Below are 27,156 nucleotides of genomic sequence, written 5' to 3'. Positions count from 1 at the left end.
AGGGCAGGATCTCAGTTCCCTGACCAGGTATGGAACTTCTGCAGTGGAAGCGCAGAGTCTTAATCACTGGACCGCCAGGGAAGTCCCTGCCCACTCTTTTTTTCACCTGCTCCAGGATATGGGTCTGCTTGCTGGCCACAGTCTCCTCCTCATCATCAGGGGCAGAAGGTACAGATGAGCCAGATGGCTCCTCCAGGGGCATATCAAACAGCTCTCGGATGGTCTGCTTTGGAAAGAACATACACAGAGTGTCAGAGCCAAAGGAATGTTGGTCTCAGGTCTATAGCTATGAAGCTGGTAGCTATCAGTGGTATCAGAAGCATCACTGATTGAAAAGGCAGGTATGTGGGGGTCAAAGTATCCTTTCTAATAAGCAGCAGTAATTCCCATACGCATAGCAGTTCTCTCCTACACAGACTGGAAGATCTTAGTACCTGTTTAAAATAGGCTGTGGTGAAGTTGCCTCCCTCAATAGCCATATCTCCCAACATTCTCTTCTGATTTGCCTTTTTTAGGATGTTCTCTTCCACTGTCCGTTCACTGATAAGCCTAGGCGGGTGATGAAGGACATGTATAAACAGTCAAATACATCAATAAAACCCTATTAGCAAAGGAAAAGTAAGGTAAGGGGAGACAAGGCAACACCTATATATGTGGACATCTCGGGTCTGGCCAATTCGGTGACAGCGATCCTGGGCCTGAGCATCCATGGTAGGATTCCAGTCGCTGTCATAAAAAACAACAGTGTCTGCCCCCGTCAGGTTCACGCCCACACCCCCACTCCGAGTTGAAAGGATGAAGCAGAATATGCGTTTGTCTGCATTGAATCGTTCCATCAAGGCCTAGAGGGAAAAGGGAAAAAAAAAAAAAAAGAACAGTATTGGGAGACATATCTCCAAAAACAGACCAAGGCTTAGTGGGACCCCCTCATGAGACTCTTGAGCCCTAGAAAAGGAGACTGAGCTGAGGCAAGCCTCTAAGGGTTGCAGGTGCCTGGGTTACCTGTCTCTGTTCAACTCTAGTCGACCCATCCAAACGCAAGTAGAGGTGGCCATGGTAGGTGAGAAATTGCTCCAATACATCCAGCATTCGGGTCATCTGGGTGAAAATGAGCACCCGGTGGCCCTCTGCCTTGAGCTGTCGCAACAGCACTGCCAATGTTTGCAACTTTCCTGAAGAGATATGAAGGGGTACAGGGAACGAGCTATAAGCTGGAGTGAGGAGAACACTTAGCACTGGAAGCCTATGTACTTGAGAGATAAACGTTTTATGCCAGGGTTTCGGTTAACTCAGAGGATCAAAAATTATGTATTTTCTTCCCTTAAGGGTTCTTCCTCTTAAGTCTGCTCTTGTCTTGGACCTGACTTCTTTCAGTCTAGGGGAAGGGTAATATAGACCCTCGGGGTAAAAAAAGAAATCCTTAATGGTGTATGAGCAAGAGACCTTCAAGTACTACACTGAAACACAAAAAAGCAATTCACAAGATAACAAATCCGTTGATGTCATGAGCTCACAGGGATGGAAGGTCACTAAGATCAGACCACAGAGGCAGGATCTTATGAGGTTATCTAGTTCAACCTACCATCAAACAAAATAACTTCTGTAACATTTCTGATTCAATCAGTTCAAATACTTTCAACAATGACTTTCATTTTACCTATTCTGAATGGTTTCAAATGTTATAAAATTAACTTTTTTACTAAAATAGCTATTGAATACATATTATTAAAAATTATGCTGCCTTTCTTCTAAGACATTTACAAAATCTCCAAATTTTATATTACTATAGACGTACCTGTGCAGAGCTGCAGCAGAAACTATTCACTATTATCATTCATGATTAACAGAACCCAACTAATCCTGTGAACACCTGGCAGAGATCCCTTGATTCCCAGGGAAGGCATGCCTCAAACCAACCCCAGATGATGAATCATTATAAATAAGCCACAGTTCCTCTTTGACTTTCCTGTGTCAGTGATTACTCTAGGGATCGGCATATGGTTCTATCTGAGTCAATGAATTCTGAATCAAAGTCAACTGGGTGGGCTTTTTTTCCCCAAAAGAAAAAAAAATCAAAGTCTTGCTAGGAGTATTTTGTCTCAACCTCTTGCTTTCTGCTTGGAGTACTGGTGTGCTCCCTGGAACATCATCTTAATACCACGAGGAAATAACCATGAGAATAAAAAGATACAAGCTAAGGATGGTAGGCAAAGTCTTGGGTCCATGAAGACACCAGTGAACTGCTAAACCAGTTATATACCATCTTTCTCAGCATTTCTGACTTGGTAAACAATAAATGATTTTGTGATTTAAGCCACCTTTGGTTGGTTTTATTACCTGCAGCCAAATTCCTTCTAAACAATAAGATTCTAGCCAAAAGAAAAGGATCCTCATCCAAATACTTTCCCAAAATAAAATCTACTATTTACATTTTTTTTTGGCCATGTGGCTTACAAAATCTTAGTTCCCTGACCGATTGAACATTTGCCCTTGGCAGTAAAAGCCAACAAAAAAAAGTAAAAAGAGTCTTAAGTACTGGACCATCAGGGAATTCCCCCAAATCTACTATTTACTGTGCAGTCGTCTACTACCTACCACACACCTTTCCCCTAAATCTAAAAACTCCATGCTGTGCTATCTTATTTGCCATTGTATCCTAAATGGTATACAATATAACAGATGGTCACAAAATAATCACTGAATAAATGAGTTAGCAAACACTTTCAACTTTCACCAAAGTCAAACTTACGAATGCCAAGAATCCATCATAAGGCCTACATTTCATCTCACCCATAAGCATAACCTAAAAGACTATCTAATGTTTAATGAAACGCACAGAAACTTCATGTATAGCATCCCTCTGTCTTGAGACTAAGACAAGAAAAGAGACCAAGGGACCCTCACTGGCCAGTGAACTCACCACAATCATACTGGATAAGCCTCAAGTCAGGAAACTGGGTACGCATGTTACACACAATACGGTGCAGAGGACGAGCCCGAGGCCAGAGTTCACGAGCCAATTGCTCCTGGAAGGCTGCCTGACGTGGGGCCAGCCAAGGAGGTGGATGGCAGGCGTGCAAGGAAGGGGGAGGTGCCTCCACAGGAGGCATGACAAAGATGAACCTGTAAAAAGAAGCCAAGCTGTAAAAAATATAGAACTCTGAATGGCCCCAGAAGTCAGTACCTTTAACAGCCCTAACCACTATATCCACTTAGAGGCCCCAAGACCCACTTCCCATTAGCACTTAGCCCTGCCAACCTCTCAATGATTTCTGACAGCTGGTCTAGTCGTTGCTGGGGAAACAGTACAGCCTGGCGGGCAGCCTCGGTATAAGTCCAAAAGGTGGGGTGGCTGGGGCCAGGAGAACGAGGGCCGATGGGGCTGGCAACAGGTTGGGGCAGGGTACAGAAATCCAAGACTTCAGTCCCATACACGGGTGCCAGGGCCCCATGAGCCTCACTAAGTTGGAAAATCCGTTCCAGGCGTTCAGACCGCTGCCGCTTCCGCTTTTCCTCCAGAGAGTCCTATAAACATAGAAAAAGTCATCAGCATCCTTACAGAAAACCTGGCAGTAACTCCCAGAATTAAAAAATAATTTATGGAAACCCAAAGATTCAAGAATACACGATTTTAGCTTTCCCAAGTTGTCAATATGGGAATCATTCTTTTTACCACATTGAATGAAATGACTTCTCTGTGAGAGAAAACTATCTTCCCTGTATGCTACCAAAGCAGATATCTGAATACTCAAAATTAAGATCCATATACTTGATAAACTTATAGAATGGATGATATGTGTGGATTTTCCCATAAAACACTTAACTCCAGAATACCCTAATTTATCTTCTCATGGTAGATCCAAAACAATGACTAAAATCCCTCCTCAAAGCACTGAGCAGGATGCAGGGACACTAACCAAATCCATGGCAGGTCTCTGTCAGAGGTTAGACTGGAATGGGGTGGGATGGGAACAGCTAACCAGACATCTAGGTACCATCACCCTGAGAGAGAAAAGGGAAGGGGAGATTTTTCCCGGTAGCAGAAAATCTGTATGATTCTGACCCAGTCCTTTCCCATCTTTTGTGCTTCCAGTTTCATAGGCTATCAAGTCACCTAACTCTCGTAGCACTTATCACTCTTGCAAGTTTTACATGGCTATGATTCTTTAACATCTTCTATCCACTAAACTGTAAGCCCTATATAACATGAAAAATATCTGATCTTGCTCACAGTATTCATCTAATATTCAGCTTGTTACCTGGCACAAAGTAGGCTCTCAATAAATATCTGTTACTGGAATGAACAAATAATGAAGACTAGAATCTACAAGATGGTCCTGAAGAAAAGCAGTTGTCCCAAATTTCCCTTCCTGACTGCTATCTTAAGCTTGACCTCTTGGCTTCTAGTGGTCTAAGTGAGGAAGGAAAGCATCTTAGAGGGAAAAATCATTAAGGCCAGCTCTCAACAGTAGTAGCAAAGGAAACAATATTTGCAAATCATCTATCTGAAAAAGGACTTGTATCCAGAATACATAAAGAAATCTTACATATCAGTAACAGAAAGAAATAAAATAACCCAATTAAAAAAGGGAAAGGATCTGAATAGACATTTCTTCAAAGAAGAATATACAAATGGCTAATAACCTCTGAAAAGATGCTCAACATTATTAACCATCAGGAAAATGCAAATCAAAACCACAAGGCGCCACTTCAAACCCACTAGGATGGATATAATCGAAAAGACAGACAAGTTTTGGCAAAGATGTAGAGAATCTGGAACCCCCACAAGTGCTAGGGAATGTAAAATGGTACAGCCACTTTGGAAAACAAGTTTGTCAATTCTTCAGTCAAACAGTTACCATACCCCAGCAATTCCACTTCTAAAGTTACATCCAATATAAATGAAAACACATGAAAAGATACAAAATCTTATACATGAATGTTCATAGCAGCATTATTCATAACAGCCAAAAAGAACAAACCAAATGTCCCCCAATCAACTGATGAACAGATATATAAAATATGGTATACCCATACAATGGAATAATACTCAACAATTTTTTTAAAAAATGAAGTACTGTTGTATATACACATATAACTCAGTTATAGCATAACATGGACGAACCTCAAAAACATTAAAATAAGTGAAAAAAGCCGGTCACAAAAGACTATATATTATATGACTCAATAAGTAGGACATTAAATAGGCTAGTGGTTATTTAGAGCTAGGAGAAAAGGAAAGTATTAAGGATGATGGGTAAGTGTGGGGTTTTCTTTACAGAACATGCAAACGGTTCTAAAGTTGACCATGGTCACAGCTGCACAACTCTGTGAATATACTAAGTCAATAAATTGTATGGTTTAAATAGGTGAACTGTATGGTATGTGATTTATATCTCAAACTTCTTTAAAAAAGTGTCAAGAAGCTGCTACCTATTAATACTTGCAGAGCAATGAAAGTATAACACAGATTATGGGGTTGCACCCTTGGGCTGGGATCTAGGCTTTCCTTTTCCTCCGAAAAGCCAGACCAACCTGGCAGCATTAGAGAAAGACCAAAGGTGGAGTCAGTGGCACTGATGGAGGGTAGGGGACTGGGGCTGAGGCAGAGAATAAGCAGCAGCTCTATTATCAGCGGGAGAAAAGACAAGAGGACCTGGAAAGACTCATTAGATCTTTCTCCTTATTAGGTCCTGGGTTACTTACTCTGTGTTCCAACTTTAACTTAACCAAACACACACAGAACTATATACATGACAGAAAAAAAATGGCTACCAGAAAGCTCATGAAGGGACAGAAAAAAGTTCTTTTTATTGCCCACTTAATCACCATGAAGGTAAAACACTACAGCAAGGCTCATGATCTTTAGGGAACTGTATTCCATGGTGTCCTTTATCCCTTACAAGTTCAAATATCGATGGTGATCAACTGAGAAAAATCTTCCTGTCTCTGAGACTGCCTCTTGGGCGGAAGAGAAAGCAGTAGAGTCAGCACATCTGTATTCTCACAAGTTGTGTAAATTTTAAAACATCATTTAATGAGCTAGTTTCATCTGTAAAATGGGGCAATTATATGCCAACACTAACTCAAGAGTAAACAAGAACCAAAGAGACCAAAAGTAACAAACCTTGAACACATCAGTGATTTATAGTTTTAAAAGCACATTATGTCCTCAACTATTCCTTTGTGAAAAGTAGGACCTGAATTATCATTCCCATTTTACAGATAAGAGTAAAGGCCCAGGGGAGGGCTCTGTCCAGTGGCACTCAAGTATTAGGTCCAAAAAAAAACAGGCTTTGTAATTTAGCAAGATAAAAGTGACATTATTTTGTTCCATCCACTCTATAGCAATACTCCAAAAGAATTCAGTTTCCTGTCCCCTCTCCTTTGAGGCAGTAAAACTTACCAGATAGAAAGGGGAACGAGGTGGTGGTGGGGGCTGGCGTCGAGGTCGGGGACCACTGAACGAGGTAGCAGTGGAGGGAGGGCTGGGGGGACCAGAGCGTAATGTCAGTGTCTCAGGCTCATCCTTGGAAACAGGTAGCCGGGATACCATGGTGACAGGCAAGGGAGCGGCGCCAGATGCCGAAACCACAAGGGAAGATGCCTGGGAAGCTGGGCTCTGTGTTGAGGCTGGGGCCAACGCCAGAGTCTGAGCTGCTGCTGGGCCCAAGGTGGGCACTGCAACTTGGGCAGGGCTCAAAGTCAGTGTCTGCACTGAAGCTGGGGCCAGGAGTGAAGCAGATGATGATACTGGAGCCAAAGTCAGCGTGTGAGCTGGGGCTGGGCCCATAGGAGAAACTGGAGCCAGAGTGGGTGCTGGAGCCAAAGACAGCGTCTGAGATGGACCCAATGGTGGTCCTGGTGCCATAGACAGTGTTTGGGCTGGAGCTGGTACTAGGGATGATGCTGGAGTCAATGACAATGTCTGAGCTGGAAAGGGATTTTGAGGGTTGCCAGTTCCCAAAGAGAGTGTCTGAGATGGAGATGAGCCGCCAAGAGTGGATGCTAAAGCTGGGGGTAAAGCCAGTGTCTGCGTAGAAGCCGGACTCGGAAGAGGTGATGGAACTGGGGCTGGTACCATAGTTTGAGCCGATGATGGAGCCAACGCAGCAGCTGGGGCTGGCCCCAACGAGGAGGCTGAGGCTAAAGGTGTTCCTGGAGTAGACGATGAAGCCAGAACTGGAACCGAAGTCTGCGATGAAGCCAGGACAGAAGGAGGACCTGGTGATGGAGCCAGGACTGGAAGAGGAGCCAGAGGAGGAGCTGGAGAAGGAGCCAGGATTGCTGTCTGTGGAGCCACCATGGGAGCCAGAGAGGTGGCCAGAGCCTGAGATGCAGTAGGTGCTGGAGCCAAAAGGGAAGCCTGAGCTGGAGCTGGATTTGGTGTTGCCGGAAAAGGACTGGCCAGAGCAGAAGCCGGCACCAGGACAGGTGAACATGCTGGGGCCACGGCTGAGTTCAACCCTGGAACATGTGAAGAGGCCGGAGCCAACAACAGAGGGTGACCAGGTGCCTGAGATGGGGACAGGGATGGAGTTGAAGCCAAACCTAGAGTCAAGGCTGACGCTGATGGAGAAGCCCCAACTGGTGCCAAAGAAGGAGGTCCAGGGGCTGCTGAGACAACAGGCGCCAGTGTTGGAGTCACATTAGTCAAAAGAGTTGGGCCCGAAGCCGAAACAGGCAAGGGGGCTGAGATGGGAATGGTGAGTGGAGCTGAGGCTGGGGAAGGAAGCGTTGTGGAGACAGAGATGGGGAGTGAAGATGACACCGGAACTGAGACTGTAGAAGACACAGGACTAGCAAGGGGAGAGGAGTTGGGAACTGGCACTGGAGAAGAGGCTGGTCCAGGGAGTGAGGATGGCACAGGGAGAGGAGAAGAGATGGTCAAGGGAGCAGCTCCGGGTGCTGAAGCTGTGGAGACAGAGGATAAGTTAGCCCCGACATTCTTTTCTTGCTCCTTCTGTAACCCTGTCCCACCCATTCCCCTACCCCCAAGGTTCACCGTTTCCCAGAAGACCTTCACTCCTACACCATGAGGTCAAAGATTCAAGGAATCGAACAATTTAACATTTCTTCTCCTTACAGGATTCCAAGCAATGTATCTTAGAATCAGACAAGGGCTCAGCAGCCCACTAAGGGGCCCACTGCAAATCAGTATACTGATAATGAAAGCGTCTATTGTGACTTAAATACCCTCTGGGCCACCCTATCTCCATTCCCAGCAAAAATTTCTGGCATCAGCCACCTTGACTCACCACTGACTTCAGGCGAAGGACTGTGGACCAGCTTGAGAAGCGGCCTCACGAGAGTGGATGTGGGTATAGGGGCCCGGGCAGTACCCAGACTAGGTGTGGATAGACGTCCAGGGGTTAATGTGGGGCGTGGAGTCAACACAGCTGGAAGCCCAGAGCTCGGAGGCCGGGGTGCTGGGGCCAACGGAGGAACAGGAGTCAGTCCATCCCGAGGGGCCTGTCTCACTACAATCTTCACCACGCCTGTATTATTCACCATAGTTGGTGGCACTGCAAGAGGAAGCTACATTGAGGGGAAGGTAGAAAAGAAACAAGAAACCCAAAGGATGGAAAAAGTCCAAGGGCAGGAGAGGGTAGCAGACAGATATCAGAGTTACTGGCAAGGGAAAACAACACTGGGGGAAGGCTAGACAGACAGTAGCCCAGGGCATGCCTGGAAGGACCAAGGCCAGCAAGGGCTAAGTAAGTAGGAAGGCCAGAAGCCTCACCCTGGTTAGCAGCAAGCGGAAGGCTGAGGCCAGTGGGGGCAGGGGTGGTGCTGGGGGTCGAAGAAGGCAGCACAGAGACAGGGGTGGGGCCAGGGGTCGGGGCCACGGCCTGGATGAGGGCCACATGGGCAGGCTGGCTGATGAGGTGGTGCTGCCCCCCTGCTGACACCAGGTGCACCACATTCCCTGGGTTAAGGGAAGAGAGAAAGAGAGAAAGAAGCAGCTATCAGCCGGAGGAGGGCAGGGGCAAGAGGAGAGAGAGAGAACAGAAAGGAAGTAACTTCTCCAGAATAACCTCATACCTATCTTGATCTAAAAACCCCTTCAACCATTCCCCTTGGCCACACCCACCAAAAGCTAGGGGAAAAAAACATAAAGGCTGACATCTGGAAAGAGCCACAAAAACAAAGGGACAAGGAAGAGGAAGAAAAAGGCAGGACAGGGGGTGGGTTTTACCTACTTTGCAGCGGGCGGGGCTGCCCCACAGCAAGCTGGCGCACCTGGGCACCAGTCAAAGTCAGCTTGTTGCCCTGGATTTGGAAGGTGAGAGGTTTGCTTCCCCCTGTACTAGCCACTGGACGTTGTGTTAGTGAGGCCAACTGCCCAATGCTGACCACTTCACCTGCTACAAATAAAGAAGAGGCTTAATGTACATGGGGCTCACTCTGCTCAACGTTATTTCACAGACCTCCATGAGGTGCAAGTCTCCAGGTTCTCCAACCTGTCCCCCACTCAATTTACCATGTTCTATGAAACTCAGCCTCCACCTACAGCTTCTGAGCTTTTGACATGCTACTCCTTCCAATCCTGCTTGTTTACTCTGCAATCTCCTTTACATCCTCTAACAGCCTTCCACCGTCCTGAGAGCTCACTCACACACACACACCTGCCCACTATGCTGCCCTCTTACCCCACATAATTATCTACTATTAGGCTGACCACTATTCACTCATCCATGGGTCACCTCCCCAACTAGAGACTGTGAACTACTTCAGGACTCTTACTTGATTATGAATGATCAGTGCCTGGTAAAATACCTATTATGTGTCAGCTCCCTAGAATCTGACATGCACCTGGCCCCCAGCTTTTCTTCTCTTGCTCCATGGCACACAGACAGGCCTTCCTCCCAGCTCAAGTCCTTCCCCCTCACAGAGCCCTGGGGACTTACAGGGCAGGCGAGCTTGCATATCGGGAGACAGGATGAGGCGCTGTGGTGCAGGAGTAGGAGCTGGCACTGCCGTGGTGGGAGCAGTGACCGTGGTGGTGGAGGTGGTGGTGACAGCAGCATTCGGGAAGGTGTAGCCAGGTGGCACTGTAAGTGGCTTCAACAGGTTGGAGGAGCCTGGTGGTGGGGCAGGGCTCAGGCGAACAGGGGCAGGTGGGGCCGGCTTCAAGGACAGGGTTGGCGTGGGAGGCCGTGAGGTCCCACTTAAGACCCCCAGAGGGGATGGTAACACTGGAAACACAAAGCAAACGCTGTCAGGTAGAACCTGACCGATGACGCCTTTGCCTGCCCCTAAAAGCCTCCACACACAGTCCCTCGTAGCCCATCAAACACTCTACCCCCGTCTCCAACCCAGCTCCTCAAACACTAAATTTCATTACTTCTCCCCCAATCCGAACAATCTGCCTGAAGTACCCCCCAGCACCCTGGCTCCCTTGCAACTCACCCTGGGGGAGAGGCCCACTGTTTGGCTGCAGTGGGGGCAAAAGAACAGGGCCAGGAGGCCGGGATGCTGGAATAAGTGGGGGCCCGGAAGGCGAGGCTGACACCATCAGTGGTGCTGGCAGCACTGGGGGGGTTGGGCCAGGGGAGGGCTGGGCTGAGAGTTCAGGGACTGGAGGGGGTCGGACTGGGACAGGGCCCAGGGGGGTCCGTGGACTGTTCACAACCACCACTGTCCGGCCTTCTTGCTTGGGCACTGGCTGCAGCATCCTATGAGGAAAAAACAAGGGGATGGGTAGGGAAGGAGGGAGAGTAAGGAATAGGAAAAGAAATAAATAAGGAAGATGAGGCAGAAAAACCAGCAGATTATAAAAGCAAAAAAAGGAAAAGGTAAGACCCAAAGGAGAAAGAGAGAAAGAAATCCGATAACCAAAAGGCCCCAAGCAGAGGGAGAGGGGAAAACAATCAGTGACAAACACAAGGGTCTCTCCCAGGACCATCTTCTAGTTATTCTCTCCCCCATTTTTCATCCATCCATATAAACAGTCGAGCCTACCCTCCAACTTTCCACCCCAATTCCCCCAGCCAGCTGTAGCTACTTTTTTCTAGGAACCCATCCCTTATTGCTCAGCCTTGGTACCTGTTGACTTTCATCTTGACTGGCTTGGGCCGGGGTGGGGGGTCGGGAGCAGTAGCCACTTCTAGCAGAACCCGACGGGAAAGGCGGTACTGGGGTAGAAATGTGTCAGCCTCATATCTAGACACACGACCCTCCAGGCCAATGAGGTCAAACCGACCCATGTCTATCCGCTGACATAAGAAGGAATACAAAAGCACAGTGTCAAAGGAGCAATGATTCCGCAACGATTTGGAAACTTGGCAACTATTTCTTGGATATCATACCAAAAGCACAGACAGCAAAAGCAAAGACCTGATAAACTGGACTGCACCAAAGGACACTGTTAACAAAGTGAAAAGGCAACCCATAGAATGGGACCAAAACTACAGTATTTGCAAATCATATGTCTGATAAGAAAGAGCCTAGCATCCAGAACACACAAAGTCCTACAACACAACAAAACAACATGCATAAATGTGAACATACACAGACATGTACACAAAAACATGTACAATAGAATATTACCCAACTTAAAAAGGAACGAAATTCTAACACGTTTGAAGGCATTCTACTAAGTGAAATATGCCAGCAACAAAAGGACAAATACTTTATGATTCCACGAAACATATGAAATACTAGAATAGTAAATTTATAGAGACAGAAAGTAGAATGGTGACTGCCAGGTGCTGGGACTAGAGAAATGAGGAGTTATAATTTTTTTAATGAATATGGAGTTTCAGTTTAGGAAGATGAAAAAATTTCTGAAGATGGATGATAGTGATGGCTGTACAACTATGTGAATGTATTAATGAAACTGTACCATATGCTTAGAAGAGGTTAAAGTGGTAAAACTTTTTAATGTGTGTTCTACTGTAATAAAAACAAAAATTTGGGGGGGAAGTGGCCAAAAAGAGGGAAGGAACAGGAAAACAAAGTAATATTTAAGTATTAATTATTACGCAAAGCACTCATAAAAAATACTAACACAATTCTCTCACACATACTGCAGAATAGGCCTTACAACCCCAATTTTGAAGGGCAAGCAAACTCAGGGTTAAAAGTTAATAGTTACCTTGCCCAAAGCAACACAGTTATTAGAAAACAATGAAGCTGGAACAGTGCTGAGGTGACAGGGGAAGTAAGATGCTAAAGGTCAGCCTAAAGAAAAGAGGTGTAGGGTTGGGTAGGGCCAATAATCTTGGGGACAACTGCTCACCTGGAGAGGGTGGACATCAGTGGCCCTTAGCACCAGAGAGGCGGTGCTGAAACAGATGCCTGGAGTGATGAAGGGAGAGGTAACAGGTCGAGGATCAAATAGGTTTGGATGATTACAGACTTTTCGCAGCTGCATCAGAATGTTGATGACACTCATGAAGTGGCCTGTGGCTAGCGTCTCCTTAGTTCTGGGAGAAAGGAGAAATAAACAGGCACCTTAACAGTCATCCCTGCTCCAGTCTGGGGCCCCAGGCCCACCCGCAGTCCTCCCTTACGTGGTCTGGGCCATGAAGTCATCATAGAGACAGCGCTGGCGCTTGGAGAGCCGGCAGCGGATAACATGCTCATACTTTTTAGGCATCTGCTTCTCAACATCCACCTTAACTCGGCGCAGCAAAAAAGGCCGCAAAACCTAAAAGCAAATAAGCAGGAGGCTGACAGGAGAAGAGCAGGCACTGTGTCCCAGCTGAACCCTCTCCCTGGGTCTTGGCCTGATGACCAGCAGAGTGCTGGCTGAGCCTGTTAGTGAACATCCATGTAGCCATGCAGCAAGCAGGAACCAACCACACAAAGATGAGTCAGATATAAGCCCGCCTCTCAAAGAACTTACTACAGTGAAAGAAACAGACACAAAGATGATCATCCCAACCTAAGTGACCCAGGAAGCACTGAGGACAGAGCAACTAACTACGAAGAAGTGATGAGTCAAACTACATTCAGAAGGAGTGACTGTAAATTCACAAGATTATCAAAGTAAATCCAGCTGAGAACAAATCTGTGGCACTGACAGAAGCATAGAAAACAAAAGGCAGATCTGAGATCTCAGGAGGTAAAATCTGACTAGGATATAGTCATCAAGTTGACATGGAAGAAGTTCAGAGATGAAAAGAAGTGAAGAGTGATAGTCTCACTAAACCTAGTGTGGTAACCATTTCATGATGTATATGTATCAAATCATTACGTTGTACAGCTTAAACTTATACAGTGCTGTATGTCAATTATAACTCAATACAACAGGAATAATTTTTGAAATATTACAAGATTTTAAAGAGGAGGAGGTATAGTTAAGGAAAAACTTAATGGTTTCTTGTTTGATTTACCAAAATAATGATATGACAGACCAAAATGGAATAGAAATAACAGGCTATAAAGTTTAAGTTATTTGGCTTATAATAGAGTGAGTTCAAGAGGAACTTTCAGGCAGTGTGGCAAGAGTTACCCAGGGGAGGGGCAGGGTGGTGAGCCCTGGGGGCCAAGGAGAGAGGGAAATCCCTTTTGCATTCCAAAAATATCAGACTAATGGCACCAAGCTGAGATGGAAACATTTATTGTTTTCTGTACAAAAATGCCCATGAGATGGGGATCAAAAGGGTTGGGGGCAGATAACAAAAATACAAATTTTAAAAAAGAGGAGCTTTCAGTTAAAAACGTCATTAGAAATTTACATATAGGCTGAGTGGTCTAGAGAGTCAAGGAATTATGAGTGTGCGAAGGAGATAAGTAAATTGAGAGACAAAAAAAAGTGAAGATCAAAATGCTGAGAAGTGTTATTTAAAAGCTGGACATTGGACAAAGGGAGAAAAGCCAAAAAAGACCAAAAAGGAAAAAGGGAACACAACAAAAATATGAAGTTGTGATAAGTCATGTAAAGAGAAATCCAAGCCAGAAACTGTTCAGCATTATTCTACTCAAGGAATAAAGAGAGAAATGCGACCATTAAAAAAAAACAAGCAGAATGATGACTAAGATGAAGTCACTCAATCTGGCCATGGGTTAGTCACTGGAACACTGCAGCCTGCCAACTGAGTAAACTCAGCCCAGCACTGACTTCCCTCTCCCTAAGGGTTTTCTGGCTGTTAACCTTAGTTATTTCCCCATGCCCTCGACAAACTAGTATAGACCCTACCTTGTGAAGGCGTTTGACTAGACCTTCATTGTACTCTTGGCTGCCCTCAATCATGCCAGTTAGGGGGTTAGAGAACCATTCTTTGAACTCGCGATGAGACTGGAAGACATGGGGCATCAAAAAGTGCATCAAGGACCACAGTTCCATGAGGCTGTTTTGCAAGGGTGTTCCTGTCAGGAGCAGGCGTCTCTGGCTGCAAAGAGGAAAATGGAATGGGGAGGAGGATGGTCAGCAAAACATCCTCCAAGTGTCCCACCTTCCAAGCATCCCACCCTTCAGGACAGGTCTACTCTCCCACAAATCCCGGACATCTCCATCTTCACCTGTTGAAATTGAGCAATGACTGCCAGCGCTGTGACTTGAAGTTCTTGATGTTCTGAGCCTCATCCAATATAAGATAACGCCAGTTCTTGCGGCGGAAGGCCTGGTGGTCCTGCAGCACCAGCTTGTAAGATGTGATACACACATGGAAGGCATTGGGCTTGGTCCAGCCCTGCAGTATCGAGAGAAAGCAGCAGAAAGTAGGGTGAAAAGAACAAACAAAAAGAAGACATCCTAAGGTCTTCAAGGGACAGCAGTCAGGTTGGGAGAAAAGTCCCAGGAACAGAATAGGGTAACAGAAAAGGAAGGAAAAGAAACTAATTTGAGGAAAGGGCCTAAAAGTATAGGAGGTATCAAAAGTGGAGGGGAGTGATCACACTGGGGAGCAAACCTGCCGCTTGAGCTTCCTCTCTTTCTGGGCTCCATAGTAAGTAAGGATTTTAAAGCTGGGGCACCAACGTTTCAGCTCCATCTCCCAGTTCAACATCACGCTGGTGGGGACAATGATCAAATGGGGACCCCAGTTACCTGTTTAGCAAAAGAATTAAGAGATGTACAGCACAGTGACTGCAGTTAATAATACTGTACTGCCAAGAGACTAGATCTTAAAAGTGCTCATCACAAAAACTAAAATGTTTTATAACTATGTATGATGATGGATATTAACTAGTCTTACTATGATTGTCATTTTACACCGTATACACACATTGAATCATGTTGTACACCTAAAACTAATATGTTATGTTAATTACACCTTATTAAAAATAAAGATTTGATGAAATCTGGGGCAAAGGGAATTTTTAAAATGATGAAAGATGGTTAAGAAATACAAACTTTGGAGTTCTGGTTCTCACATATAAACTGTGAACATTCTGTCCCAATGTCCCTTCCTAAGAATCATAGCACCATAATATAAATAAACCTACTTACAAAAATAGAAACAGACTCAGACACAAAAAACAAAATTATGGTTTTGTTAAAAGGGATAGAGGAGGAGGGATAAATTAAGAGTATGGCATTAACAGATATGCACTACCACAAGTAAAACAGATTAAAAGGATTTACTATATAGCACAGGGAATTACATTTGTCTTACAACAACCTAAAAGGAAAAGCATCTGAAAAAGTATTATGTATATGTGTATAACCAAATCCCTTTACTGTACACCTGAAACTAACACAAAATTGTAAATCAACTAAATCAAAATTGAGGGAGAAAATAAAGAATCCCAGTGCCCACACTGACCTCTCTATACAATTACTGATTACATTCAATGAAGCTACTTAGCAGCAAGAGGGTTTCATGGTGCTGCAGCTGAAGTTATTAAACAAGCTTCTGAGGAAATTGGCCATGGAGACCCAAGAAGAAGGGCCCTGCCTAATTACCTTTCTCACAGGCCAAGTGGGCAAGCAGGGAAATGGTCTGGATGGTCTTCCCTAACCCCATCTCATCAGCAAGAATGCCATTAAGCTTCTTCTCATACATAGTAACCAGCCAGTCCAGTCCAATGTGTTGGTACTCTCGGAGCTGTCCTCGCAGGAGCAAGGGGATGGGTGTCTTCACCTGGTAGGAAGGAAGAGAGGTATCACAACGGAACTGAGGCATCTACCACTGAGAAACAGGAAAGTGAAGATTCGAGAAAACAGAAGCTTGGGCCCGGATATACCTGGGTAGTGGCCAAGGTATAACCCTTGGGCTGGAGACTTTCAGCTGCTGCAGCAATATCAGTAATTTCTTTCTTAGGGCCTAGAGTGGTGGTGGGCCCTGGGGTGGGAGGTCCACTGCCCCCATCTGCCTCACTCTGCTCTTCATCCCGGGCAAGCAAGTACTCGACCCCAAAGTCATCATCTTCCTCCTCTTCCTCATCTGCTTGGCTCTGTGACTGGGACTCTTCAGATTCCTCAGACTCGGATTCCTCCGATTCCGAACTCTCACTTGTTTCTTCCTCTTCCGAATGTTCCTCATCCTCATCCTCACTCTGTTCCTCAGCAGAGTCTAAAGCACAAGATCAAGGCTTAGTGTTCACTATACCTGCTCCTCCAGTACCTGCCCTTCCCAGCTTGTCCTTCATGACCACACATTCACCTGATTGACTGCTACTATCCTCCTGAAGAGCCTCTTCAGCTTCTGTGGCCCCCTCTGGTTCACAGTCAGAGCTGTTAGCCTCAACTTCATCCTCATCTTCCTCTTCACTACTCCCAGAACCTGGGGCAGAGGCATCAGACGCATAGGCTCCTGCATACCGCTGCAGTAACTCCTCCATAGACAGCTCACCTAGAAGAGAAGTGAATAGTAAGCCTTTAGGTGCTTCATGGGGAAGAACAGGAGGTCTGAGTGGCGACAGTTCATTTTACCTCAGGCTCTGCAGACACTGCTAGGCCCAGGTCAGAGGGGAGGCAAAAGAGTTTACTTTCAGCACCAGCTACTTTCAGCTAAGCCCCTTGACATGGGCCAGAACCGTGGATGACATAGCCTTCATTGGGAAGGATGGTATCAATCTGATAAACCTCCCCTTTAAGATTCAGGTCAAACAAGGCCACTATCATATTCCCATAGTTCTTCCCTCCACTTGCTCTCACATCACTATGTTCAAATTTCCATCATAACCAGTCATAATTTTCTATTTATAACTATTCACTTATAAATCTGTCTGTCATTAGATCTGGAGTTCCTCCAGGAGGGATAAAAAGTGTCTTATTCATCTCTTTATCTCTGGCATTCTGCACAGAAAAGACCAAGTGAATACTCAGTAAAACATCTGGTGTCACCTTCTCGAGCTAACTCGCTCAGCTCCATGGCATGATCCACCTCCCCTTCCAACTGCTCTTCAGCTGCTATGGTATCCTCTTCATCCTCCGCTAGGAAAGAGAATGAAACAAGATCAAGTGGGACAGAAGCTCAGGTCATACAGTCCAAGTAGAAGAGGTGAAAAAGCCTGAAGCATCAGGTTCAGATGATTCAACGGGTAAGAAGCAAGAGGACTGAGAACAAGTCTGACCTTCATCCTCATTGGCAGTAAACTCTTCATCATCCTCATCTGGATGCCAAGGCTGTTTGTTGCGCTGTGTGACAGAGGGTGGAGGCTTTACCTGTATGGCAGAGAATAAGGAAGGAGAAAGCCTATGGTTAGAGCAGCAAAAGAATGACCCAACACTGAGTAAGATGTCAGAATACTCTGTCCCATCAATTGACAGTTGCCACTGACACAGTCCCAGGGCAAAGATATAATCAAGGGCTTTCAATTTTAGCACCAGCTACCAAATCCTGGCCCCACGGTCTGGGGGAGGACCTGTGAAAGTGCTAGAAAAGAAATACAGCCCCAAACAACAACCCCATGCACTCAGACACATGGAAAAACAGAGCTTAGGTCCAGAAGAGACTTCAAGGTTACCACCCCAGCTCCAAACCAGCAAGTGAGTTATTAGCGACATTTCATAGAAGTGACAAGGGCCAAGGTACGCATTTCTTCAAGGTCACACAGCAATCCAAAGAGTGCAGTATATTCTTCCACACATCAGAAATATGCCCATCTTAGGCTGTAACTTGCCCAAACCCAGATTCTTTCCTATCCATCCTCAAATGAGAGCCCAATTGCTCAGACCAGGGAGAACTCCTGAAAACCACAACGAACCTTACAGAAGAACTCAAGTCCTTTTGAGGCTCTCCCTCTGCTCCTACTCTGAATCCACCTTCTATCCCCTTCTGCCATACCTTCAACACCTGAGAGGGTTCTTCTTCACCACCTTCTTCAGGACCATCTCGGGTGTCACTATCATGAGATGAGGGAGTTCTTGAGGGGCTGGAAGGCCCTCCTAGCAGCTGAGGGGGGAGGGAACGGAGCAGCTCTTCCAGTGGCAGTTCTCCCTCACGACGAAGTAGCTCAATCTCACGCCTCTGGGTCTCTGCATCATTGCCTTCCTGTTGTTCTTCAACCTCAATCGTCTCCTCATCATCCTCTTCCTCCTCCTCTTGGGGTTGGAAGTCCCCATCTATAGCAGGAGAACAAGGTCACAAAGTCCACGGGGCCCTGCAAGCCACAGGGTGGGTTTTCAGCTCTGGAAAGGGTACATGAGGAAGAGTAACAGAGCTAAAGAGGACACACACCTTCATCATCCATCCGGGAACCTGAGGGTGGAGGACTAGAGGCAGCTGAGGAAGAGCCAAGGCAAGGGGAAGAACCAGCCTTGCTGGAGGCTAGCGGCTGGTTGAGGCTCTGGGACAGAAGGTCTGAGTACTTTTCAGTTTGCCCCACGATGAAGTCCAGGTGCAGGTCCAGGGCTTTTTTCCTCTTTTCCTCAAGCCGGGACTGTTGCTTGAATTGCACCACCTGCCACAAACAGGAAATGGAGGGGTCACCAAAATAATCTTTTACTCTGTACTATTACTCAACATTTAGAGAAGCCTCCTGTATGCTAGGCCCTGGCTTTTCAGGAGGGAAGAGCTAAATGACCTTAAGGATGCTTCTGAGAAAAGCAGAAAGGAAGTACAGGAGAGGGAAGAGCCAGCTTAGTCTCAGGCAATGGGGAAAGACTCACAAATGTATCTGGAGCTGAATCATAAACATTAAGTAGGTGTTCCCTAAGTGTAAATGAGGAGAAAGGCATTCCTAGCAGCAGAAAAAGCATGTGTAAATGGCCATAGATATACAAATCAATGTTTGAAGTGGAAAGGAAAGGAACTGGCAAGATACAAGAATGAAAATATAGACAGAAGCCAGATAATACTTAAGAAACAATTACAACTTAATGTTGATATATGGGAGCAATTCAATTAACGAGAACTTAGGTGTTATTTAAGCAGCTAAATGGCACAGACAGGTTTTAGAAAAAGCATGCTGAATGCCCTGCAAAGGACAGATGAACTAGAGAAGTCAAAAGGTCCTATTAACAATCGCCAAAGGCAGGGCCCGTATTTTTCCACTGTTTAATTCTTTCTCATAGCAGTCAATGCTTGAAAGGTCCAACACGTAACAGAAATGTCATTAGAGGTGCAGGAAATCATAATTATTTACTCTCCCAAGGAGAATTTCTGATCATTCCTGTTACCATGCTACCCACCCATTAAACCCAAAGCACTTCCCTTTCCCAATCTCTGCTGCATACCTTCTCCACATTGCTCCAAAACTGCCTAACATCCTTGGCCATGGCAGAGGCGATTCGGCGCAGTTTGGCCTGCTCCTCCCTCCGGGCCCGTTCCTCTTTCTGCCGCTGCTCCTCGTGGTGCCGGATCACCATTCGCACCACCTGTGAGAATGAAGTGAAAACACTCGAAGGCCAGACCCCTGGCCTCTCCCCAAGTCAAGAGCAAAGAGAAAAATCAAAGCCAAGAATTCAGTGGAGTCAGAGCTTGCCTCTTGAGACCAGAGGCATTTGTAAGCACCCTACACTATTATGTTTGGTTCCATTCCAACCAACCTAACCATCAAGGAAAAGCAAACCTGAAACAAAAATGGAAGGTAGTAGGCCCAGATGAAGACATACCTTACGGGCCACACCCCGTTTCCAACGGCGCTCCTGAGCAAAGTCAGCAGAGAGCCACTGCATTTCCTCACACAGATAGTCCCAGTGGCCCTTGGGGCGGGGAGGTTCGGGCACTTTAGGCAGCCTCTTCAGTGACCAGAAACCCTCCTTCCGCAGCTCAGCAATTCGAGTCTCAATCTCAGCCTCCTAACAAGGGAGAGTTAGATCAATCAAGTTACTGGACATATACTCCATCTCATGACCATGGCTGAATCCTTGGGCTATGACTACACATAGGCTCTGATTGGACTAAGTGTTATATGCTTGTCTTGAGTCAACATTATCAATACCAGCTCCAAGAGTTGATGTTATATGCTCTTCAGGTGACTAAAAAAAAATTTCAGAAAGATGAAGTGATTTACTTGAGACTACACAGGTAGGAAGTGATAAGGACTGAGAATTAAAAATATGTCCAATGACTCCAAACACCAGATTTCATGCTCTTTCCGTTATTTCACACTTCACACTTTATGAATATAGGAAAGACGTGGGGAAACAAAACCCAAGGGGAGCTTCCCAGAGAACTGGGGAGAGCAAGCTTCCTTACTAACTCTAGCTACAAGGGATTTCCATGGCTGGCAAATTCTTACACAAGAGTAACCATACTTATAAATATGTTGAAACTCCAATTGACACAATTCCGTTTTTTAAAAATATTATTTTTATAGAGATTACTGCAAAATTATACACAAAAAGATTAACAGTGATTAGTATAACAAAGTTATAACACTTTCCACACTGATTATATCTCCTAAGAAAAATGAAAGCACTTGAAATTTTTATTTAATAGAAGTGACTTAGGACAACTCAGGACAACAACCCTCATTATTTTTGTCCTCTCCTGACAAAAGTTAAAGCAAAGGAACTAACAGCCATAGATAAGACATGGAATTAAGTGGCCTGATGGTCACCAAGGAAACACCAAGAAAGACATGGATATTAGACCAACAACTCTCAAAGCTAAGCATGCATCAAAATCATCTGTACTGCTTTTAAGAGTACTGGACCCCATGCCTACAGTTTTAAATGGGTAGGAAGAAAAGAGGTATGAAGAATTTGCATTTCTAGTAAGTTCCCAGGTAATAACACTGATATTGCTGGCCCAGAGATGACATTTACCTCTGCTAAGTATAACAGAGACTATAGATGACAAATATAAAGTAAAAACTAGTAAATTTTAGAAACTAGCTAAATTTTTTTTAGCTTCCAAAGCACTTTCATGTCTACTTTCTCCTTTAACTCCGCTTTTAAAAAATTAATTTATTTATTTACTTGGCTGCACTGGGTCTCAGTTGCCACATGCAGGATCTTTAGTTGTGGTATGTGGGACCTAGTTCCCTGAGCAGGGATCAAACTTGGACCCCCCCACATTAGGAGCGTGGAGTCTTTTTTTTTTTTAATTTGGCTATGCAGCATATGGGAAATAAGTTCTCTGACCAGGGATCACCCCCTGCACTGGAATCTTAGCCACTGGACCACCAGGGAAGTGCCAATTTAAACTTTTAAGTAATGGGGAGGGAGGTGGGAGGGGGGTTCAGGATGGAGAACACATGTAAATCCATGGCTGATTGATGTCAATGTATGGCAAAAACCACTACAATACTGTAAAGTAATTAGCCTCCAACTAATAAAAATAAATGGGAAAAAAGTATATATATATATATATAGTTGAGCAGAATGTAAAAAAATAAATAAACTTAAGTAGCCCACTGGCTATTACACCATCCTTATTTTACAGAAAAGAAAATGAGGCTCAGAGTTCAAGCAACTTGCTCAAAATCATGTAAGTCAAAGCAGAGCCTATATTCTAAATCAAAGACAAGGAGAGAAGTGTTAAGTACTCATGGGACACAGGAGTTCAGGGAAGAAGACTCCCAAGAAGCTTCACGGGCTTTTCCAATACGTACATGCTTGGCCTGCTCTGCAATTTCAGCATGGCTCTTCTCCCACTTTGGGCCCCTGTTAGCCAGGTCAGCAGGCTGGGGTAAGCTGAGCCCCTCCAAGGGCACTGTGGCAACATCTGGGGGCCCTGGAGGTCCATCCAAAGAGGAATCTTGAGCTATATGCTGGGGGGAGATGCCACCTGCCCCACTAGAGGCTGGGGAACTGGATGAGGCAGGGGACACGGGATTGCTGCCTGTCATGCCGTCCGACACCATCTAGAAAAGACAAAAATGAGAGAGAAAATGAATGCTTAGTAGCACTCTAAGGAGTTTTAAGTACATTACTTCATTCTATCTTCCCATGAAAAAACTCTGGAGTAGGGTATCAACCTCATTTTTATAAACACAGCATTTGGAATAGTTTTAATAAGGTATTCAAGATGGCAAAGCCAACTTTCCAGTAAACACTTCAAGAGGAATTATAGCCTGACATTTACATAATTCCCCAATTCAAAAACACTAAGATAGCATATGACTTCAAATCTTGATTTTTTCAGAACCTCCACGAGTTCACTCAAATAAACAACTCCCTATTTTTCCCTCCTTTTCACAGCAAGTATGGCAGAGTCATCCATGCAAATAAATCTGAGCTACCACCAAATTTAAAAGGTGACAAAAAAGCCCCAAATCATCCAAACCTCTATATGTTCATCACTAGCCTTGTTAAGGTTTCCTTTACTGGAGAGGTGGGAGGGGAAAGGGAAGGTTGGTCACTATTCTCAAACATCTACCTATTACAAGGTACTGCACAAACAATAATAAGTAGAAAACAAAGTCCGACTTAATTGCGGATAATGAGGGAACTCATGAAATTCTCTCTGGCACACAAGCTTCACAGTATGCCACTCAAATTCCTACCTCAACTGAATTATGAAAGACATTACATCACACAATTTCCCAGGCAAATTACAAATATCAAACCCATAACCATCAAAAGTCTACTGTATAGAAATCTAGGTCTGTCCAGTTTTAAAAGTCATGATTAAATAAATAAAAGTCATGATTTTTTCCCCCAATCTCCAACACTACCTCAATATAAGAAAAGATGAATACACCCCATCTATAAAGCTTACCTCCTTTCAGTTCCAAAAGAAATTGAGTTATTCTCAAAGCACACAGTCTTGAAAGCATTTTGTCACAAAACTCATTTCCAACATGGCCTAATTCCAACTTTTGCAGGTAATAAGGGGTTTCCATGCTCTTAGAGATCAACATAACACTAATGTCATGTAGAATATGTGTATCCAACAGGCTTGACAGCCCACCTGAGTATCGAAAACTCTCCAAACTCAGCTACCAAGCTAGCTAGGATCGTGGAAACATGGCTAAAACCTGCCACATTCCTTCTGCCTCAAAGCCAGCAGCCCAAAGCAGCAGCAGAGAAGGAACCTTCCCCACTTTCGAACCTGTGTTTGCAAGATTGGGAGCTGAGGGTGAGCAGGGGAGGGGCAGCTCTGCATGGTCCCACTCCCAGGCTCCTCTTTGGATGCCTGAAGAACGACTGGGTCGTTGTCACCACTGCTGCTGGCCGAGGGGCTGGCGTCCGGCTGCAGGGCATGCTGGGAGCTGGCCTCATTCTGGGCCACCGGCCACCGGGACCCGCCTTCCAGGGCCCGGGGCCCACTAGGGCGTCCCAGCCTCCGCTCAGGTCCACCGGCCTCTGGAGCACCTAAAGTAGGGTAAAAACAGTAGAAAGTGGATTTAGAAAGATTACAAGAATCTTTTTAAAACCCAGGAATAACACTAACAAATAAAGTTAACTGAACAGTGATTACAGCTTAAGTTTCTTGAGCATCTATTATGTGTCAAATTCTTTACTTAGTACTTACTTGATGTGTTCTATCATTCTCACATCTTCCTTATAAACCAGATATTTTTCAAGCCACGATAAATGTTTATTCAGTTCCTTCTACATGCTGAAAAAAAGAGCTACGCAGAAAAGATGGCTGACCTAAATGGAGCTTACATTCTAGTATTTCTTTCATTTTATAAGTTAGGAAATCCGAATGCAAATACATCAAATGACTTGCACAAGATCACACAGTAAAGAAGTAGGAGGAGAGGAACAGACTAAGACAGTCTGATGTCAAAACCAAAGAATGTGCTACTCTCCCTGGTGGAGGCAGGCTGAACAGATCTTTCTTTTTTTTGCTATTCAAAATTATTTAATTACAAGGCTGGATAACTAGAAAAGAATTTTCCTTTCAAAATAGTTTCATAGGTAGAAAGTAATACACTGGTTAACAGGTTATGATTCTACAGCAGTATCATGGTCAAACAGAAATGCCTTGACTTAACAGATCTTTCTCTATCCATAGACCCAGTACTGTGTTGCACCACAATTATTATCTTAAACATCTCTCCATTAGCATCAGTATTTGAAGCGGTATTTGAGCCCTCACCTGTGTGAGCTGAGACCACACCCCCTGTGAAAGTCTGCACTTCCACGGTGCCGCCGTACTGAGGGGAATCACGCCTGAAACAAACAGGGAGGAAAACAGCAGTGAGGAACTAATTCACATCTATCAATACCCATCAAAGCCTTCTTTACACCAACTTTTGAAGTTTTTTTAATAAACCCAAATCAGTTAAAAGGCTGAAGAGAATTACAATAGTATAAAAAGATCACATTTCCAAAAAAATGAAAACAAACCATGTGCTGTGAAAACAGATTTCCCAGGGATATGAGATTCTGGCTAGGGAGGAGAAGCAGGCAAGTGAAGCCTCCACAACAAGTTTAAAAAGCTGAAGGGTAAAAGGCTCCAACAGCTGAAATTAACAAAGCCAAAAAAGCTGTCACATCCAGAAGCTCAAAAGGTGCTGGCTGCCTGGCAGCCTGCTCTCCTTTCCAGTGAAGGCTGAACACAGGAGAATCCACCCTTCCTCAGGGGAGCCCTTCGACTCCTACACCTGCCCCATAAGACACTTCCTCAAACACCAGAACTAGAGCTACCTTAGACTAGCACTCAGAGGTGAGGAAGGCCTAAAAGCAAAGAACCATACTCCGGAAATAGGCAGGGTAAACCCACAAAAGGCCCGGAAGTGTTTCCCCAATGTTTAAGGAAATTCCTTAACCACGGCGCAGCCTTTGATTCACTCCCTCTTCCACAAGTCACTGGAATCGCGCTAACAACCAGAATTAAGAAGTATGAACTCTCGATCACCGGCTTCATTACCGTCTCCCAACGCGTCCCAACAGCCTGACCCAGCGTGACCCCTGACCTCTGCCCCAACTTGCCACTACCCCTAAGGTGGCCCCGCCCCTTCTAGACTCCCACCCCACCCAACGTGAGCGACTGGGGGAGGGGCCCGCGCGTGCGCGCCTGGAGGCGGAGAGAGCCGGCTGCGCGCACTGCCCGGGGGCTCCCGCCAGAACCCAAACCCACGCACACAAGGGTCGCAAGGCTAGGGAGTCTTTCATCCCTGCCGGTCAGGGAGCACCCCCCACCACCACCAGACCGCGAAAGGCTGAGATAAGGGAGGGCTAGTGCCGCCAGGTCCTAGCTCCTGACTGGATACGGTGGGCGCGCGCCCCGACTACTCGCCCCACGCCCCCCTTCCTCTTCCCGCGCGCCCCTGAGAGGGGGCTGGGGTTGGTGGGCGGGCAGGAGCGCACCTGGGTCCGTCCTCTCAGGGCTCGCTCGCTCGCTCAGGCACGCGTGCGCAGACCGGCGGGAGAGGAGAGGAGACGCGCCCGGGTCCAGCGCCGGCCAGCCTGGCCCCCCTGAGCCTGTCTCTATGGGCGCGCGCCGACAGCCTCGCGCACCGGCCCCGGGGCCCCGGCCGAAGGTGCGCGCGCAGCATCCCGGGAAGGTGGGAGGGGAGGCGGTGGCGGAAAGATGCGCGCGCAGTCACCCGTCAGGGGAGGGGGAACTGTGAGGCGTCCGCCATCTTGTCTCCCTCTCCTTACCTGCGTCCTCGGGGGCGTGCGCACCACCCCCCCTCCCGCCGAGGAGGGGGGAGGGCCCCCTCTTGGCCGCCGCCTTCGCGGCCTTTAAATTCCCTTGGGGCCCGCGGCTACTACCACCGCCTTGCTTCCACTGCTTCCTCTCGCGGCACAGTGATGCGGGCGGGCGGTGGGGAAAGTGGAAGACTCTACTCGCAGCGAACCGCCGCCGCCGCTTCCGAGGCCTCACCAAAATGGCCGCCGCCGTCTCGGCCGCCACCACCAACACCACCGCCACCACCACAGCTCACTATCGCTACCGCCGGCGCGGCCCGTCCTCTCGCGAGAAACAGTAACTGGAGGTTGGGGGAGCGAGGAAGCTCGCGTGCTAGCGTAGGGCGCTGCCCGAAGCGCAAGGCCGGCTGGGAGATGTAGTCCGCGCGGAGACAGCGCTTGCCCGCCACGGAGCGTTTTTATCCACTACGAAACCTGCCGCTGGAGCTGCATTGCGGCTGCCAACTCGGAGGAGTCCGCCCCACTTTAATAGATCACCCGGAGTGCTGAAGCAGTTTCTCAGGTACTTTTAGCTAGTTAGCAGTGGAGCATGGGCCTCTGGATTCATATGGCAGTCCACTTCTGTAGACGTGCTTCATTTTACACAAGGGTTGTTGTTTAGTCTCTTAAATTGTGACCGACTCGATACAACCCCATGGACTGCAGGACGCCCGGTTTCCTCGCCCTTCGCTATTTCCCAGAGTTTGCTCAAACTCATGTTCATGAGTCGGTGATGCTATCCAACCATCTCACCCTCTCTGTCTTCCCCCTTATCCCCCTTCCCTCAATCTTTCGCAGCATCAGGGTCTTTTCTAATGAGCTGGCTCTTGGCATCAGGTGGCCAAAGTATTGGAGCTTCAACATCAGTCCTTCTAATCAGTATTCAGCATTGATTTCCTTTAGGATTGACTGGTTTGATATCCTTGCAGTCCAAGGGACTCTCTTGAGTCTTCTCCGGCACCACAATTCAAAAGCATCAATTCTTCAGCTCAGCCTTCTTTATGATAGCATTCCCAATAACTCCTAAGCATTTATACCAATTGTTTGCCAACTTTCTAGGTTAAGTACCCCCTTTGAGAATCTGATATCTTCACCCTGGAATATAATAACAGGACCTTATCTGAGGTCACTTTTGTGCCCTGATTCTCTCTTTTATTCTCAACAGTGCTCCATTTAACAAATGATTTGAGGCTGATAGAGATTAACCAGTGACAGAGCCCGAAACCAAGATTCATAGCCAACCAGCCTAAGTCACAAGGATACAAACTGTCACAAAATTTACC

General features: G+C 46.1%; 1 protein-coding gene and 1 non-coding gene across 4 annotated transcripts in view; both read right to left on the bottom strand.

Moving 5' to 3' along the window:
- The window catches only part of LOC122433069 (Snf2 related CREBBP activator protein), a 30,727-nt gene extending 4,608 nt beyond the window's left edge, over positions 1 to 26,119 (bottom strand). Inside the window, exons 1-31 of one of the 3 annotated variants that reach the window (XM_043455572.1) lie at positions 25,844 to 26,119; positions 24,336 to 24,409; positions 23,340 to 23,602; positions 21,898 to 22,149; positions 19,952 to 20,137; positions 19,574 to 19,714; positions 18,576 to 18,798; positions 18,183 to 18,460; positions 17,470 to 17,560; positions 17,240 to 17,329; positions 16,557 to 16,745; positions 16,138 to 16,466; positions 15,857 to 16,034; positions 14,862 to 14,998; positions 14,473 to 14,642; positions 14,150 to 14,342; positions 12,519 to 12,655; positions 12,245 to 12,431; positions 11,050 to 11,219; positions 10,414 to 10,679; positions 9,912 to 10,199; positions 9,204 to 9,368; positions 8,744 to 8,929; positions 8,259 to 8,525; positions 6,407 to 7,914; positions 3,260 to 3,525; positions 2,921 to 3,123; positions 1,003 to 1,172; positions 646 to 842; positions 435 to 549; positions 107 to 226 (exon numbers count right to left, since the gene is read on the bottom strand). In XM_043455572.1, coding sequence (XP_043311507.1) covers positions 107 to 226; positions 435 to 549; positions 646 to 842; positions 1,003 to 1,172; positions 2,921 to 3,123; positions 3,260 to 3,525; positions 6,407 to 7,914; positions 8,259 to 8,525; positions 8,744 to 8,929; positions 9,204 to 9,368; positions 9,912 to 10,199; positions 10,414 to 10,679; positions 11,050 to 11,219; positions 12,245 to 12,431; positions 12,519 to 12,655; positions 14,150 to 14,342; positions 14,473 to 14,642; positions 14,862 to 14,998; positions 15,857 to 16,034; positions 16,138 to 16,466; positions 16,557 to 16,745; positions 17,240 to 17,329; positions 17,470 to 17,560; positions 18,183 to 18,460; positions 18,576 to 18,798; positions 19,574 to 19,714; positions 19,952 to 20,137; positions 21,898 to 22,149; positions 23,340 to 23,393 — 6,756 coding nt within the window. In that variant the 5' untranslated portion in view covers positions 23,394 to 23,602; positions 24,336 to 24,409; positions 25,844 to 26,119. Of the gene's footprint in view, positions 1 to 106; positions 227 to 434; positions 550 to 645; positions 843 to 1,002; positions 1,173 to 2,920; positions 3,124 to 3,259; positions 3,526 to 6,406; positions 7,915 to 8,258; positions 8,526 to 8,743; positions 8,930 to 9,203; positions 9,369 to 9,911; positions 10,200 to 10,413; positions 10,680 to 11,049; positions 11,220 to 12,244; positions 12,432 to 12,518; positions 12,656 to 14,149; positions 14,343 to 14,472; positions 14,643 to 14,861; positions 14,999 to 15,856; positions 16,035 to 16,137; positions 16,467 to 16,556; positions 16,746 to 17,239; positions 17,330 to 17,469; positions 17,561 to 18,182; positions 18,461 to 18,575; positions 18,799 to 19,573; positions 19,715 to 19,951; positions 20,138 to 21,897; positions 22,150 to 23,339; positions 23,603 to 24,335; positions 24,410 to 25,549; positions 25,795 to 25,843 lie in introns of those variants that run through there. The other 2 variants (XM_043455573.1, XM_043455574.1) reach the window with 2 other exon arrangements.
- Positions 17,645 to 17,775, bottom strand: LOC122433658. The gene has a single exon (XR_006267148.1). It is a non-coding gene; the product is annotated as a small nucleolar RNA SNORA30/SNORA37 family (small nucleolar RNA).
- Positions 26,120 to 27,156: the final 1,037 nt, after the last annotated feature.

This window comes from Cervus canadensis, chromosome 32 (genome assembly GCF_019320065.1).
Source record: "Cervus canadensis isolate Bull #8, Minnesota chromosome 32, ASM1932006v1, whole genome shotgun sequence".
In the NCBI taxonomy this organism is placed as follows: Eukaryota; Metazoa; Chordata; class Mammalia; order Artiodactyla; family Cervidae; genus Cervus; species Cervus canadensis.
The sequence above is the reverse complement of the archived record's forward strand: the minus strand, read 5'-3'. Positions and strand labels throughout refer to the sequence as shown.